This window comes from Aspergillus neoniger, assembly GCF_003184625.1.
Source record: "Aspergillus neoniger CBS 115656 unplaced genomic scaffold BO87scaffold_23, whole genome shotgun sequence".
Classification (NCBI taxonomy): domain Eukaryota; kingdom Fungi; phylum Ascomycota; class Eurotiomycetes; order Eurotiales; family Aspergillaceae; genus Aspergillus; species Aspergillus neoniger.
This window is the reverse complement of record NW_020291151.1, coordinates 223265-240416: the sequence shown is the minus strand read 5'-3', so window position 1 is coordinate 240416 and position 17152 is coordinate 223265. Positions and strand designations below refer to the sequence as shown.

Here is a 17152-nt window from a genome sequence, read left to right as displayed (position 1 = left end):
ATATAATCCTCCGTTATCCTACCTCTATAACCCCGGTACACCAGAACCCGAAGCATCGAGGCAATCAATAACCAGTACTAACCGCACATAGTATTTACTTACTGCCGACCCCTGCCGCCCTTCTGGCCGCCAGAACCGGCAGAACCTAGCGAACCTCGAGAGAAAAGTCGCGGATATAGACGGATTTAAGCGGATATAGTTTCGTACAGCCCCGAAAAACTGAGTCAGCATTCTGGATGTTTTTTTGACCGCTTTGGATGGGGTTGGAGAAGTATATCTCGTTCAATCGAGTTGATCATGATTTAGAGGGTTGGGTCATTGGGGTGCTTTATTGGAGCTCTCGATGAATAGATGTAATTCTCTTCGTTTTCTAATGGGTATGGACGGTAATGGTATGAGATGTGTGTATCTACTATTTCTTCGAACCTATGATTCTAGGATGTCTGTCTCCTATAGTAGTATCGTTTAAGATAGTAGTAATGCTGATAAGAGATCATTATGTCTTGATGTCCTTTCAAATGGGCAGTATACCTTTTGCCTTTTCTTGAAGAATACGAACGCTGTATAAAGGTATTCAGGGAGCCATGAAAATTCCCCTCGTTCCCAAATAGTAGTAACCAAGTAAACATAAGTATCTCGTATACACATGAAAAGTTCCTCCTACCACCACTTAAACCACGATGATGATCCTGTCTTACTCCCACTTCCACTAGTACCACTAGTAGTACCTCCATCATCACCATCACCACCACCATCAACAGTACTAGTATTAGCACTCCCCTTCCCCTTCCCAACCCCATTCCTATCATCAATAATCCCACCATTCATCCCATCCCCCTCCACCCCCTCCACCCCCTCCCCACTATCACCACCATCACCATCCCCCTTACTCTCCACATACCCCATCATCTCCTCCAACACCAACAATTCCCTCTCCACCACCTCCGCCCAATTCTGCACGTCCCCAATCTCCTTCAACCCGTCCCGTGCCTCCCCCGCCAACTTATCCCAGCTCTCATTCTGCTTCGCCAGCGCAGCCGTATGTGCTTCTAGCTCTGCTTGCTGCTTGTCCAGCGCTGCCGCATTCTCTGTGATGATGTGTGCGCGCTCCACGAGCGGGCTGGCATGTGTGCTGCCGATGTTGAGGAGCGTCGCGCTGAAGGCCGATTTGGCTTCTAGGGTTTCTTTGCTTTTCTCGGGGGGAGGCATGTTATTCTTAAAATTTGGGGAGGGGTTTGTGGTGGCGGTGATGGTGATGGTGGTTGTTGTTGATGTGGAGATGGTATGGTTATGGTTATCTGATAGATAGAAAGATAGTAGATAGATAAGAGGGGGTTGAATGGATGGATGGATGAGGGGTGGGTGGGTTTGTGGGGGTCCCATGGGTTAAGGAAGGAAGGTTACTTATGAATGGTTCTTTTGTGCGGAAGAGGATTACTTAGCTCCGGTGTCCCCCCTCTGGAATTGTTCCATGCAACATGTGCGGCGCTAATGCATCTATTTGTTTTATCTGTCTGTCTGTCATCAACAAATGCAACCAAGTTAACATTGTATACATAACGCTGATAATGCACATTCAATTTTTACACATCAATGAATGTTGCCCACGCTAACGCCCGCCCGAAATTCATATACTGCCAAATGATAGCTATGTATGCTCGCGTATACACTGGAAAACAAAATCAATTACACCCATTACATCCCGTCTCTTCCTCACATCGACTTTTTACATATTGGCCAGCTCATGGTCAATTTGTCGGTCGAGGAACGCCCGCTTGTCGCCTATCAACGTCGTTTGTAGTCGCTGCTCGACTAATGCGCGCACTGTTTTGGTTTGTTAGCATCTTATCCTTTCACCTCAGTGGAACATAACTCACCCTGCTTCTTCGTCACCGTGTCCAGATCTACCTCCGCCAAACAGGCGCGGATCGCCTCGGTGATCGACCCCTCGTCGGGCCCGCCGCTTCCCCGGAAGTCAAACGCACTCACAGGTCGCGATATCCCACCTACGGGACTGCGCGAGTTGGGCCGCCCGAGCAGGTTCTCCGTGCTTTGCATCAGCCCCACGCTGTGGCGGTTCGTCAATCCATCCGGCACACTGAGATTGCCCACCGACCGTGACGCCATATGTCCACTGGCAAACGGCTGATCCGTGTATCGCGTAAGACTCGACATGTGCGAGTTGCGGTTACCCGGGGTGTTGGCAAACGGTGCTGGAGATTGCGGGGGCATGTACGGGCTGCCGTGGCGGCCCTGGTGATGCGGGAACCCAGTCAGGATCGTCGACGCCGGCTTCACCGAGGAATAGTTCGAGTGCATGTCATCCATCTCCAGCGCCATGTCATCATAACGGCCACTGTACATCTTCTCCTGGCTCATACCAAAGTCACCGCGCCGTCCCGGCAGGTTGTTGGCCAGCGCGTAGTCATCCCAGCGCTGTAGCGGCACACTGCGCGGGTCGAAGCCCTCGTCGTCCACTGCCACCACGCGCTTGTTGCCCTGTTCTCCAATGACAATACGCGTGCTACCCCAACTGAAGTCGTCCTGCTTCCAGAACGAATAGAGCGGGAGAATGAAGTTGTAGATAGGATAGGCTAAAATGTAGATGATCATCCAGCCAATGTGCTGCCACTGCCGTTTCAGAAGGAAGATGATCGCCTGGAGACCATAAACACCTGCCAGGATGACAATCGAAATCATAGGGAAGGGACCGGTGTGACTGGCAACACGGTAGATCAGGTAGCCCAGATAGACACAAGTCGCAGGCAGGATGACCGTTCCGAGAAGATCAACCAACACGACGAATCGCATACTGAACAAGCAGAATCCGCACATATCTTTCAGCATGGCCACTTCCACCAGGTTGTGCACGGTTGAGTTGATCCAACGCCGACGCTGCGACAGCAAGACCGACCAGGTCTCTGGCGCGGCCGTACTGGCGTATGCATCCGGAATGAACTTGTAGGACATCTCCGGGAAGTGCTTCGTCATAAGCGTAGTCAGGAAACGATCCTCACCAAGCGACAGGAGGTTCTTCTTATGAAGAGTATCAACATCATTGTCTGCATACTCCTCAATAACCTTGTCAGAGATGATCAGAGGCTTGCCCTTGTCGGCGGTCCGCAGACGGTACATGCAGAAACTGTTCCTGTTAGTCAATGAACTTGTCGAAGGATTGAATCAACTTACCATCCGGGTAGACATGTGACACTACCGAAAAGCGACTCGAACGCCTTGGCCAGGTGATGTGAAATATAGTACTCATACACCTGAATCATCGTCCACCAACTTCGCTCTTCATTCTGCAGACTAGTCTCACCACAAATACCAGCAATGCGTGCATCGTTGGCACAAGCGGCAACCAGACGGTTGAGTGAATCTTCACGGACACTGGTATCGGCGTCCACCATCAGACAGTATTCGTAGAGCTCAGGGTCGACACCGATGACATTGTTGATTTGGTGGAAAATCTCCAGCTCCAGCGGCGACATAGGTGAACGATGGTGTACCCGATTGAGGAACTGCATCATCATGATCTGCGAGTCACGCTTACCCCTGTTTCCAGGTTTGGGCCGACTCTGCTCCGACTCCTTGCCGACCTTGACAACGACAATATACGGGACCACGTTACCCTCATACTCGTAAAGACCAGAATACACTTTGCCGTAGTTCAGCTGCTCGCTACCCTGGCCAATGGCCTTGCACGGCAACGCCGGGGGATCAACCTTCGGGTCGACTCCCAGAATATCGAGAACAATCTTAGGCGTAGGACGATCATTTCCGCCACCAACAATCATACCGTCGCAAATGACGAAGATGAGCTTCCTCTTGTTGTCGTATTGAAGAGCCGTGAGGGAGTCGAGACCTTTACGCAGCGCATCCTCACCTTCTGTGTACGCCGGCACATGGCAGATAACGAACTTATCCTGTGGTGCAGGACGACGCTTGGAGCCAAGTTGAAGGGCACTAACAAATTTAACGAGGATAACAACGCAGATGAGAACCGTGAACGAGAGAAGAATCCAGTTGTTAACCGTACAGCGGGGGCTGTCACGGAAATCCACTTTGCCTTTATAGAAGACATAGTCAAGACACGTCTGTGACTGCTGGAAGTCTGTTGTGTTCTGCCATTTGTCGGTAACATCCTCACCCGCATAATTCTTGAACAAGTCGGTTACGCTCGACGGTAGGAATGCGTAAGTGTCGTCATTATCGAACAATTCGGCGGTATAGAAGTAGTCCGTAAGGTCATAGATTTTGTCGTGAACGATGACCCAATACCGTGAACTATCCGTTGCTTGTTTTTGTACGGTGCTCTTCGACCAAACAAGGGGACCCTTGTAATAGGTCTTGATCTTGGGCAAAAAGATGTCCTCATACCAAGTAATGTTGTGCAGCTTGGTGGTGGTACTGGGGGTGTGATAAGATCCACAGTAGTGCTCTGCGTTGGGATACTCGAGGGCATTGGTGTTGTTAAACTGCAGAGTGACTGACTGCTCCGTCACGTATGGCGAGCAGAAGCGAGTCAACGGAGGGGTGAAATACTGATCCAGAATCTCACCCGCGAATGGCTTCATGTTGCTCGTTGTCGTTTCAATCGAAGAATCACTGTGCTGAAGTCTCCAGAACTTGGTAATGTCGTAGACGTTTCCATGAATACTGACATAGAAATCGTTGTCGAGAGCATGCCAACTTAGTTGCTTCTCATTCCAAGCCTTGTCCTTGTTCGGGCAGAGCAGATCACCAAAGGCAATAATGTAAAAGCAAACCACACCGTTGAACAGCAGAATGATAAGCATCAGAACGAGCTTCTCGCGCCAGGCCATCCGGACATCGGGACGCTTCATCCGGCCAATCCAGCGCAGAGCGAATGATGGAATCCAGAAAGTCAACGCCCAGACAAATCCGACCCAGATGCGTCGGCCCTGAGTAATGGGCTTCTTTTCAATGTGTTTGGGGTCGCCGACTTCAGGGTCGAGCTCGCCGTTGTTATAATGGGCGTATTCGTCAGAATACGGATTGTCCCACTTCCTAGTATCACCCTTCGAGCCGAGACCATAATCGCCACCCATATTTAGAGTCTGGGGGACACTTGGCGCGATTGATTTGGCGCCTCCATGGAAGCTGGGCGCCAACGTGCTCTGGCGGTGGTTGAGAAGGTCGTCTCGACTGCCCAGAAGGCTGGTGGATTCTGCCATAGGAGTTCCCGCATAATGGGGCATCCCGGCATCGAGCATGGTGTTCCCGTATAGGAAAGGGTTGGCCGTCGCGGGCTCGTCTGGTTTCATGTCAAGCATTGTTTCAGCTTCCCACCATGCACTTTCTCTCATCCAGATTCGCTGGTGACCCACGAAGGCATCTCCGTTGGTCCAGCCTCTCTCCATCAACCAACTCTCAACACCATCCCGACCCTCAGCGCATCCGAGACGGCAATAACGGCCGACGAACTCATCCATGTCGAAGTCGGCCGTAAAGTCAATCTGCCTGAGGCGTCGGTTGGCCCATTCAGCAAGTCTCCATTCCCGCAATTGCCGGGACACGACTCCGGCTGACCAGGCGGCCGTCGGCGAGAAGGTGTTGAGTGTCTCGGGCAGATCATCAGTCGGGTGGACGGAGATATGGTGCCAGACCCTGCTACTTCCCAGCGTGGTGGGAAGATCAAACCGGCCCCGCTTCCCAACCGTGATACCTTCGGATTCAACAGGGAGCAAAAGTTTTCGGAGGAACGAGTCCATGTCGACTTCCAGCCCAACCTTCTCCAGCACTTCTTGTCGCTTGCCGAGTTCATACTCGCGTTCCTGCCAAGCAGAACCCGTGGTGATTCCGAGGTCCGCCTCAACCTGAGCTACCGCAGAGGAAACATCGTTTGCAATAGCATGTCCTACAGGAGGAACAGTGACGCCATCCTCCTTCATTTCCGCGTTGATACCAGTATTGTCATCGAACACGTTGCGAACTGCCACAGCTTTTCCTAGAGCAGGTCTGGGAATATCCACCACAGAAATGCTGACCGTGTCATCATCAGTCCACTGGCCGCCAGGACCAGAGCCACCACTGGTGCTGGGGTCGTTGTCGAGAATCGCTTGAAGCTCGCTGGAAATGGCCTCGTTGGCCTTTTCAATCACCCAGTCAACCAGTGCCTCGTAAATCCCCGAGATCAGCACCTCGCGATCATCAGTGGAGCAACTGTGCAGCAGAACCTCCGGATCCAACCCGAGCAGACCACCCACTTCGTCACATGCTTCCTCAAGATCTTCCTGGTCAACCAAAAAGCCAGTGGCATTACCAAGCTTCAGCAGACCGGCAAGGGTGGACAGGAGACCACGCTGAGCCGCTCCCTTGATGCCGATCGACTTGAGCGCAGCTCTGAAGTCTTCCGCAGCAGCAGCGTCGTCGGCGGTGGGAAGGTACGGAGGCGGCGTATATGTACCCGACTTACTGAGCAGAGCGTACGAGGAGGCATCTTTCAGGTTCAGAAACTCTCGCTCTGCAGGGGTCGAGATCGACGCTAGAAGGTAATAGAACACGTCAAATGCTCGATAACCGGCCTCTGTAGGGATATCAAGAAGGCCTTTGCGCACATTGATGCCAGACGTGGACAGTGCCAGTGAGAGGCCTACAACATCACCTTTCAGGTTGATGGAGTAGCGAGCAGACAGAGCAGAGTACAGAGAGTAAGAAGGGTTGAAGGAGGTTACAGCGGACAGGAAGGGTCGAAGAGCTGTAAGAGCGGTAAATGCGATGTTCGGAGTGGTAAGAGGTAGCGCCGCCAGGAAAGGTTCAAATATGGATGGAGTTGATTGATGGGTCGAGCTGAACAAGTTAGCCTTCAGTCCATGTAATTAAGAGCTCGATGCTTACCATAGCACAATGCAACCATCTTCTGCTCGTCTTCGTGCATGTTCCCAAGCTCTGAGTGCCAAATCCCGATCTATCGTCCCTCCTTCTTGACCATTGGGGTTTGCTCGGGTAGCGGTAACCCATGTGTTCACCACCAAGCTTGTCCCTGCATCCAGTTGATAGGGCTGCCCCGAGTTGTAATGTGCATGCAGCGCATTCAGCAGCGTTGTTGTCGTCACAGTTGAGGGAGCACTTGGACGGGACGAGGAAACGCCCGTGGAATGACTAGAATAGACCGAGAAACGAGTTGACATAGCTATTTTCTGCTTGACCCAGAACTTGTATAACGATAGTGATAAGGCGCAGTGCCAATCCGGAGGTCGCTCTTATAAACCAGGTTGAACGAGTGGAAGGATATCGAGCGCTGGTCAAAGCATGGGGTGTCGCAAGCTTCACCGGGTGGCAGGCGATGGACGCATGTGAATAAACTCAAACGACGGAAGTGCTTTGGAGTTTCTAAAATAAGAGCTGACTTCACTGGAGTTGACTGTCAACGATCGAGATAATTCGCAGGTATAGATCAGCGATCAGGCGATAGGTATCTTTTGGAGCGAACGTTAGAAGCGATGGGTCGTAGCGAATGTTGGCATACGAAAGGCTGCAAATTATTAAGATTATGCTCAAAACACAGAGGCAACGGACCAGCAGAAGCAGCGGAGAAGGAAAAGGCAAAGAATCACAGCCAGTACTGACAGAAACACAAAACAATGAACATCAAAGAAGCAGCAGTGAGAGGGGAACTAAACCGACAGACGACCGAGCAACAGAGCAGAAAGAGAAGAGAGAGAAAGAGAGCGAGAGCATGATGCGAGGCCGCTGACCCCAATTTGTTGTTTGTATGGTATCTCTGGGTTTAGTTTACCACCAACAGCTTAACTCTAGTGGGGATGGGCGGGTATGGCAGGATGAAAATTACTTCTGCAGTGAGTGGGTGGGCTGCTTGTTTCAATTGAGGTTCTGTCCCGTCGCCCGGGTTTCTCATTGGTAATCCTGGACCTCCCGAAGCCTTGCAATTGCAAAGAAAACCGAGCGAAAAGCACTATGGTTGCTGCTAGCCATCCGCTAGCTAACTCTAACTAAGGCGATAGGTCGTTTAGTAACCGAACTAGGAGCTTCCCGAAAGAGGACACCGTTTCGCCTCCCCCTCGCACACTTTTTGCGACTACTGGGTTTAGTTCGGTTCGGAGAAATGCGACGAGGGTTTCGAGAAAGCCAATTTGAAAAAGTAGAAAAAGAAATTTTAAAAAAAAGAATAAAAGGTGTTCTCCTGCAGCAGGCATACATAGATACACAGATACATACATTACTGGTGCAGGTAAGCAGCAATAGAACCCTTGCACTGGAGTATTGAAAATTTCCCGGGCCAGCATCAGGGCTCCCTGAAAATGTCATGTGGCGTGCAGCAGTACTTTACAGCCAACCAATGGAGGGGGCTAAAAGGGTCAGATCCATGGCCCTAGACCCTTAAGGACCCTATAAATGGCACACTTTGTCTCACCCGAACTGGGGCTCGATACCTAATCGGGTAGGCCGTATCTCATCGTACGGTACTAGTGAGGTTTTGAGGGTTTCTCTCATCCAGCATTCAGCCAGTGCGACTGGATCTACCCGGCAGGACAACATTCAATGTCTCAGTCAAAGCCAATGGCCGCTGACCATCTTGCCACCACCACCTTATCAACCTTGCCAACAACATCGTTGGGTCCGTTCTCTTTGTCTCTGCTATTTCTGGAAATCCATCGACTGGGGAGCGGAGGGGCAAAGCTGTCATATGCTGTGATGAAAAAACCCAAGAGATCATGCATGATTTACGATGGCGCCCCCCAGTGCCGGCGGGTCGCCTTGAAGTTGTTGTTATTTTTGTTCCAAAGGAGTGCGCGCCCCCCTCTCCGAGAAACCTGGCCATTGTTTTTATTCTGCAGCATCCATAATCGTAATACCCGCCCGTGTGACACGGTAGTAGTCTACGAGATAGGTAAGGTGGTTGTCTGATGCTGGTAGTAGAGACCGACTAGTCATGTTGAATAGGGAAGGGGTATCTCATTAGTGAGGACTAACTATTTATCTACTTACTTAGTAATAGATAAATGACTGGTCTGGTATGAAGGGAAACTTTAAAGTTGGGTAACCTCAAGCTGTACTGTTACAGGTGACGTTTCGTTCTCTCAACAAAGACACACAAAAGTCATTTTAACAAGGTCAGTCATTTGTGATTCTGGGCTGCCTCTATCCAACACAGCTTCTAGAGTAAGTAAGAAAAACACAATTATCTGTGGGTGGATATGGATGGTAGAAAATTGGATCTTCCAGCGTGTTCTACGGAGTAAGTGCTTTACCGCCGACCAGCAACCACAAGGGAAATCCCACCCCCCTAGTTTCATCAACAGATCGAATGATCCAATCGGTCCACCCCGACCACCTGCTTAGCCTGTTTCTTTTATGTTTTCCCGGGCCCCTCAGGGTCTTCTTGGCTATCTTTCTCTTCCTTTCCCCCCTGCTCTTGTGAGTGGTGGTGGTGGGTGATCATTCACGATCTCCCGACCGAGGATATGAGTGAGTATTTTTTTTTTTTTCTTTTCGGCTCTGGCCTACTCGCATTTAAATCCCAAACAGTCAAGTCTCCGCCATCGACACCCATGGCTCCATCCTCTATCTAGTATCTACGTATCTATTCACCCAGTTATTAGATATTAACCGCAGATCGCTAACCGGCCGACAACTGACTCGTAATATGTATCAACTCGAGACGCTGCAGGCCTGGGTGCATATATTGAGGCCTCATGCCCCCCGGTTCCTGTCGGTCACCAAAGCGTGAGTTGCTGTGAAAGGAGGAGGGCAGGAGACTTGACCCCTTTTCCTGCGTGTGGCGCTGAATGATTGACATAAGACTGAATCCGGTTGCCAGAATAGATTGGGGCGGCCGGGAAGCCTCGTCTCACATTCTCGCCAGTCCTGTTGTTTTTTCGCATCAGTACGGAGTAATGAAGTAATAATATCTGGGAAGTTACTGCGTAGTATATCTGAGACCCCAGAATGAGAGAAAGAGTAATTTTTGAAATCAGTGTGGTTTCAGCTCAAGGATTGACAAAATATCTCGAGGCGGGAACTGAGACCGATGTCTCTTCTTTTTTCTTTTTTCCCTCTTTTTCTATTTTCCTTCTTTTCCTCCTCAACCATCCCACAGCCAGTGGGATTAATCTAATATGGTCCCCTCATTGACTGACTGGCTCGGGTCTTAACCTAACCAGTAACCAGACCATCAAGGGACGGTTCGACCGACCGGACTGAAAATCCCCACCGGCTGAGGATCCGCGGGTCCTCGGCTGTCAGCGCAGGATGCATCGTCCCAAAAATAATCCCCAATATCAGGAGACATGGAAGGTGGGAAGTGGGAAAGAAACAAGCACCGCACTATCTGGGATGTGGATGATGACCGACATGATTCTGGCCGCTCGGGATGAACATTCTGGCCTGTGGAATTTTCCTTTTTCTTCTTTCCACATGAATCAATTGATTTCTCCGTCACCGACCTACTTTGTAGTGGTCCCTCCCCAAACCGTGTAAAACCCCCTCGATACCATCCCGCTAGTAATTTGCAACTTCCCCTCCCCCCCGCCGTCTGGTAACCAGTCCCATACGGACTTACCCAGTCGGGCAACATAGTGACTGTTAGTGCTGGCGCGCCGAGTCGCAGCTAGACCAACCACAGCCCAAAGTCTGTAAGATTTTCCCTTTATCAACAGTAGTCCATATTATTGTTCCGCTGCTTAACCCCGGACAGCTTCCCAGCAGCAACTTGTGCTCTTCCTCTCTGTCGCACTTGTATTGTTGACTGCCTCTTTTTTCTTTTCCTTACTCTTCTCTTTTCCTTCTTCTTTCGGTTCTGTTGGCTCTGTTTTTCTAATCTAATCAAGGCTCTCCGTTGAGCATCCCTCGTTTATCCATCTTAAACAGCCTATATACGATCGTTTGGCCGGATCGCGCCACGCCTGCCTCTCGCTACCTCCTCCGTCAGCAGGGCTGCTCCCATTTCACATTCACCACACTGGAGATTTGGATAGTCCCCGATCGCCCTTTGTCTTGTGATCGGCTAGCATTTACCTTTTATACGAGCAATGAACCTATCTTCCCTAGACTATTAGGAATTCCCCATCCAAGATAATCGAACATTCCTCGGCTGGAAATAGTCCACCTCGGCCAAGCATACCTGAAGAGTTCCATTACGGTCCAGACAAGATCTCGCTTTCTGTCGGCCACAGTCTTTACAGATTTTGTTGCAGGTACCCTTGTGGTGATTGCGGCGAAAGCCTGACAACTTCCACAACCTCAACCTTTGAGGTGGTAACCTCACCAGCAACATGGCTGGACCTGCACCCTCCGGGCGTACACCGTCTCATGCCCAATCGTCGTTACCATCCCTACCAGCGCATTTGCAGTCGGATACTCACTTGACCGCGCACCTTGCAAGCCGGTAGGGTTTTCTTTCATAGAGTATGAAGCTCATTTCACTGACAGCGGCCTCTAAGGTTTCATGTGGGCTTACCGACAGCCCGTCTTTCCTCCCAGGCATTGATCAGCTTGAACACATACACAACATCATCCCGCGGCCCCGATGGCGACAAGGAAGGAAGTGCTATGGGAGAGGCGGAAGACCTCGCCAAACGTGCATTTACTCGGCTAGGTGCCCGTGGAGAAAACCAGGCCATTGTTTTCCTGTGAGCATACATATCGATAACTGCTTATGTGGAAAGCTGACAGTCATTCTAGTGGTGAAAGCGGCTCTGGAAAGACGGCCATTCGCTCACACCTGTTATCATCATTTCTCTCGTTTTCCTCGACCCCACTCTCGTCGAAGCTGTCTTACGCTGCGTTCGTTTTTGATACCTTGACTACGACCAAGTCCGTGACTACGCCAACTGCGTCCAAAGCTGGACTGTTCCTGGAACTGCAATACGACGGGTCTTCCTCGGTCAATCCCACCCTGATCGGTGGTAAGATTATCGACCACAGGCTAGAGCGCAGTCGCATTGCCTCAGTGCCCACGGGAGAACGTAGTTTTCACGTGCTCTACTATCTCTTAGCCGGTACCAGTGCTGCGGAGAAGGAACACTTGGGCTTCGACAGTTCTATACATGTGTCAACGAGTGGTGGCAAGCTCTCAGGCGCCTCAATTGGTCACAAGAGGTGGAGATACCTCGGCCACCCCACTCAGCTTAAAGTCGGTATTAATGATGCTGATGGTTTCCAACACTTCAAGACCGCACTCAGGAAATTGGAGTTCCCTCGCAGTGAGATCGCCGAATTCTGTCAAATCCTTGCTACCATTCTTCACCTTGGTCAGCTGGACTTTGTTAGTGGCCAAGCCACTACCACTACAGCGGAGGAATCGGGCGGTTACTCTCATGAGGGTGGCGAGACGGTCACTGTCGTCAAGAACAAGGATGTCCTTTCTGTTATCGCTGCATTCCTGGGATTGGGGGTTGAAGAGCTGGAGACCAGCTTCGGGTATCGGACGAAGACGATTCGTCGGGAACGCGTGACAGTGATGCTTGATCCGAAGGGCGCTCGGCAAAATGCGGATGGGCTCGCGCGCACCCTATATTCGCTGCTGGTGGCCTATATCTTTGAGGGTATCAATCAGCGGATATGTGCGGCTGAAGACAGCGTGGCGAACACTGTCTCCATCCTCGACTTCCCTGGATTCTCTCAGGCCAGCGCAACTGGCTCTACGCTCGATCAGCTCCTGAGCAATGCGGCCACCGAGTCTTTGTACAATTTCTGCTTGCAGTCATTCTTCGAGCGGAAGGCTGAGATGCTGGATCGTGAAGAAGTTACTGTGCCTGCTACAAGCTACTTCGACAACAGCGATGCTACTCGTGGCTTACTCAAATCAGGAAATGGCCTTCTGAGCATCCTCGACGATCAAACTAAGCGCGGCCGGACCGACTCTCAGTTCCTCGAGTCCGTCAAAAAGCGGTTCGAGAACAAAAACCCCGCCATTACAGTCGGCAGCACGGGACAAGGGACTACCCTGATCTCCCAAGGTGCTCGGTCCGCATTTACGGTGAAGCATTTCGCCGGAGAGGTCGATTACCCCGTGCATGGCCTTTTGGAGGAGAATGGCGATGTTGTTTCGGGAGATCTCATGAACCTGATGAGATCGACAAGTAGTGACTTCGTGCGAGACCTCTTTGGTCAAGAAGCTTTGCAGACAGTCACCCATCCTCAGGAGCGGACCGCGATTATGCAGGCACAGGTGAGCTCCAAGCCTATGAGAATGCCCAGCATGGCTCGCCGGAAGGCTGGACCATCTCGGTTAGCCTTCGATGCACCTGAAGCGGACGATCAAGATGAATACGAGAGTCAAGCCGGTAGCATGTCAAAAAGTTCCGGCCGCCGAAAGAGCACGATGCTGGCTAGCGGTATGCAAGGCGCTGCGGGCCAATTCCTCTCTTCATTGGATATCGTTAGTAAATGCTTGAATTCTGCCAATTTGAACCCTTACTTTGTGTTCTGTCTGAAACCCAACGATCGCCGCATTGCGAACCAGTTCGATAGCAAGTGCGTGCGAGCACAGGTCCAGACCTTTGGCATCGCGGAGATCAGTCAGCGGCTCAGGAACGCCGACTTCAGCATCTTCCTCCCGTTTGCCGAGTTTCTCGGCCTAGCTGAGATTGGCAATGTCGTGGTGGGAAGCGACAGAGAGAAGTCCGAAGTCGTCTTGGATGAGAAGCGGTGGCCAGGGAACGAAGCTAGGGTAGGCAGCACGGGTGTCTTTCTCAGCGAGCGCTGCTGGGCCGATCTTGCTAAATTAGGCGAGCGTGTTGTCCCTGTATATCCTGCGGAAGGCTCTGATGAAGGCGGGGATAACCTGCTTCACGCGCGGGCTGGAGGCTACGCTGATTCAAAAGTCCGACTCCTCGGCCCATCTGATCAGTCCCCGGGTGGTTTCATCTACGGGGAGGATGGGAAACAGGGGTACTCCAGTAGTCGTGAGTTCGATGGGCGCTCAGATGCTGGAGCCTCCGCATTCAATTCGGGCGACATGTTCCGGAATTTGGATACGAGAGAACAAATGCTCGAAAAGGGCAACGAAAAGAAGATGGAGGAAGTTGATGAGGCACCTGTTTCCGGAAGTCGCAAACGCTGGATGGCGATTGTCTACCTTCTCACCTTCTATATCCCGGATTTTATGATCAAAACATTTGGACGCATGTCCCGAAAGGATGTTAGAATTGCCTGGCGTGAGAAGCTTGCGATCAACTTAATCATCTGGTTCAGTTGTGTCTTTGCAATCTTCTTCATCGTCGCTTTCCCTGGTTTGATTTGTCCCACACAGCATGTGTATTCCTCGGCTGAGCTGAGCACACACAACGGCAAGGATGGGCATAATTCATTCGTCGCGATTCGCGGTATAGTTTTCAATTTGGGCAAGTTCATGCCGTCTCACTACCCAGATATCGTCCCGGAGAAACAACTCAAGAACTATGCTGGTACCGATGCCACCGGTCTTTTCCCAGTTCAGGTCTCGGCTCTATGCCCAGGAAAAACCGGCTCTATTGACCCTACAGTGCTCTTGGACTACTCTTCCACGAACGTCTCCGGCTCTGCGACCACCGTCAGTACTAGTGATACCAATTGGGTATACCACGACTTCCGTTACTTCACCAATGACTCTCGCCCCGATTGGTTCCAGGAGCAGATGATAATGCTCAAAGCGAACTACTTCAAGGGATGGGTTGGCTACACCCCGACATACCTGAGAACTTTGGGAGACAAGTCACAGTATATTGGAAGTATCAACGGGAGGGTATACGACCTGACGACATATGTGGCCGGAGGACGAAGAGTGCAAGCTCCTGTAGGGGAATCGGTCCCTACTAACGTCGATCGGGACTTCATGGATGACCTTGTTGTGCAACTTTTCCAACGACTGCCAGGTCAAGATTTGACAAAATACTGGGAGGACCTGGCAATATCCGACGTGATGCGCGAACGTATGCAGCTCTGCTTGGACAATCTTTTCTTTGTCGGCCATGTGGATACACGTAATTCGCCTCGTTGTCAGTTTGCCCGTTACTTCATCCTCGCCATATCAATCTTCATCTGTTTGATTGTCGTCTTCAAGTTCTTGGCGGCCTTGCAATTCTCGAGAAAGAATCTCCCAGAGAATCTCGACAAGTTCATTATTTGTCAAGTCCCAGCCTACACTGAAGACGAGGAATCCCTCCGCCGTGCTATCGACTCTATGGCTCGCATGCGCTATGATGACAAACGCAAACTTCTCGTGGTTATTTGTGATGGTATGATTATCGGACAAGGAAACGATCGTCCTACCCCTCGAATCGTCTTGGACATCCTAGGCGTACCCGAATCCGTCGACCCCGAGCCGCTCAGCTTCGAAAGTTTGGGCGAAGGTATGAAACAGCACAATATGGGTAAGATTTACTCGGGTCTTTATGAGGTCATGGGCCACATCGTTCCTTTCCTGGTTGTTGTCAAGGTCGGTAAACCCTCCGAGGTCGCTCGGCCAGGTAACAGAGGAAAGCGTGATTCCCAGATGGTGCTCATGCGGTTCCTCAACCGCGTCCATTACAACCTTCCCATGAGTCCTATGGAGCTGGAGATATATCACCAGATACGCAACATCATCGGTGTCAATCCCACGTTCTATGAATTTATTCTACAGGTAGATGCCGATACGGTGGTGGCTCCTGATGCTGCAACACGAATGGTGTCAACCCTGCTGGCCGATACCCGCATTTTGGGTATCTGTGGAGAAACTGCTCTTTCGAACGCCAAAACGTCAATGGTGACAATGATTCAAGTCTACGAATACTACATCTCCCACAACCTTGTCAAAGCTTTTGAGAGTCTTTTCGGATCCATTACTTGTTTGCCGGGTTGCTTCACCATGTATCGCATCCGCTCAGCCGAAAGCGGGAAACCTCTGTTCGTGAGCAAAGAGATCGTTGAAGCCTATGCGGAAATCCGTGTCGACACTCTCCACATGAAAAATTTGCTGCACTTGGGTGAAGATCGTTATCTGACAACACTGCTCATCAAGCATCATCCCAAGTACAAGACGAAGTATATCTCGGCCGCTAAAGCTTTCACAATCGCCCCTGAGAGCTTCGCTGTGTTCTTGTCGCAACGTCGTCGGTGGATTAATTCTACGGTCCACAATCTAATTGAGCTGATACCACTGAATCAGCTTTGCGGTTTCTGTTGCTTCAGTATGCGCTTCATTGTGTTTGTGGATCTCATCAGTACAATCATCCAGCCTGTCACCGTTGCTTACATCGTTTACCTGATCTACTGGCTCATTCATGACACATCCACGATTCCATGGACGGCATTCGTGCTTCTGGCTGCCATCTACGGTCTGCAGGCACTCATTTTCATCTTCCGGCGTAAGTGGGACATGATTGGATGGATGTTCATTTACATCCTTGGTATCCCTATTTCGTCGCTGGCTCTGCCCCTGTACTCATTCTGGCATATGGACGATTTCTCCTGGGGTAATACACGTGTCATTACTGGAGAGAAGGGCCGCAAGGTTGTTATCTCCGATGAAGGAAAGTTTGACCCGTCGTCTATCCCTAAAAAGACGTGGGAGGAATATCAGGCCGAACTGTGGGAAGCTCAGACTTCGCGGGACGATCGTTCAGAGATTTCTGGGTTCTCTTACGGCACCAAGTCCTACCACCCAATGCAATCTGAGTACGGATTCCCGGCTTCGATACCAGTGTCTCAGTTCAACCTTCCTCGTTACTCGTCTCGCATGTCTTTGGCACCTTCAGAGATGATGAGCCGGAACATGGAGATGGAGATGGAAGACTTGTCTCACTTGCCAGCCGACGATGTCCTCTTGTCGGAGATCCGCGAGATCCTGCGCACCGCAGACTTGATGACGGTGACCAAGAAGAGCATCAAGCTGGAACTTGAGAGACGATTCGGCGTCAACCTTGACGCTAAACGTCCCTACATCAACTCAGGTAAGGCTGCACAAAAACATCTACTTAGAATTTCACTGACATCATTTCCTCTACAGCCACCGAAGCCATTCTTGCCGGCAATCTGTAAACCGATCGTTTCTCGACTACCAAAATGGCATCTACCCGGATGCGCAATAGCCGATTAAACAGCTAGTCATTCACTCTAGCTGACATGATCATAAAAACCTCCATCTGTCCATGACATTGACGACGATTGCATCAACATCATCATTATATCGTTATCGTTATCTTTT

The 17152-nt window shown here is 50.8% G+C and overlaps 4 protein-coding genes across 4 annotated transcripts; 2 read left to right on the top strand and 2 right to left on the bottom strand.

Annotated features, from left to right (window-relative positions):
* Positions 1-783: 783 nt before the first annotated feature.
* Positions 784-1374, bottom strand: BO87DRAFT_338167 (uncharacterized protein; the record flags this gene model as incomplete). The annotated part of the gene is made up of 1 exon (XM_025620582.1): positions 784-1374. A coding segment is annotated over exon 1 (426 nt), but the record flags the coding sequence as incomplete, so codon positions are not given.
* A 107-nt stretch (positions 1375-1481) lies between these two features.
* csmB (putative chitin synthase) lies at positions 1482-7154 on the bottom strand (the record flags this gene model as incomplete). Its single annotated transcript, XM_025627953.1, has 4 exons — positions 1482-1824; positions 1878-3142; positions 3190-6813; positions 6862-7154. 4 exons carry the CDS (start codon positions 7152-7154, stop codon positions 1727-1729), a joined length of 5280 nt encoding a protein of 1759 aa, XP_025478051.1. The 3' UTR covers positions 1482-1726.
* Positions 7155-7317: 163 nt separating this feature from the next.
* BO87DRAFT_103399 (uncharacterized protein) lies at positions 7318-7795 on the top strand. Its single transcript, XM_025617808.1, has one exon. The coding sequence runs from the start codon at positions 7481-7483 to the stop codon at positions 7718-7720; it is 240 nt and encodes a 79-aa protein (XP_025478050.1). The 5' UTR covers positions 7318-7480; the 3' UTR covers positions 7721-7795.
* A 3463-nt stretch (positions 7796-11258) lies between these two features.
* chsE (chitin synthase class Va) lies at positions 11259-16986 on the top strand (the record flags this gene model as incomplete). Its single annotated transcript, XM_025627411.1, has 4 exons — positions 11259-11371; positions 11427-11615; positions 11668-16898; positions 16955-16986. 4 exons carry the CDS (start codon positions 11259-11261, stop codon positions 16984-16986), a joined length of 5565 nt encoding a protein of 1854 aa, XP_025478049.1.
* Between the last annotated feature and the right edge of the window lie 166 nt (positions 16987-17152).

What these genes read in the sequence shown, in the direction of transcription:
- BO87DRAFT_103399 (XM_025617808.1), top strand. Translation starts at nt 7,481, where the DNA reads ATGTTGGCATACGAAAGGCTGCAAATTATTAAGATTATGCTCAAAACA.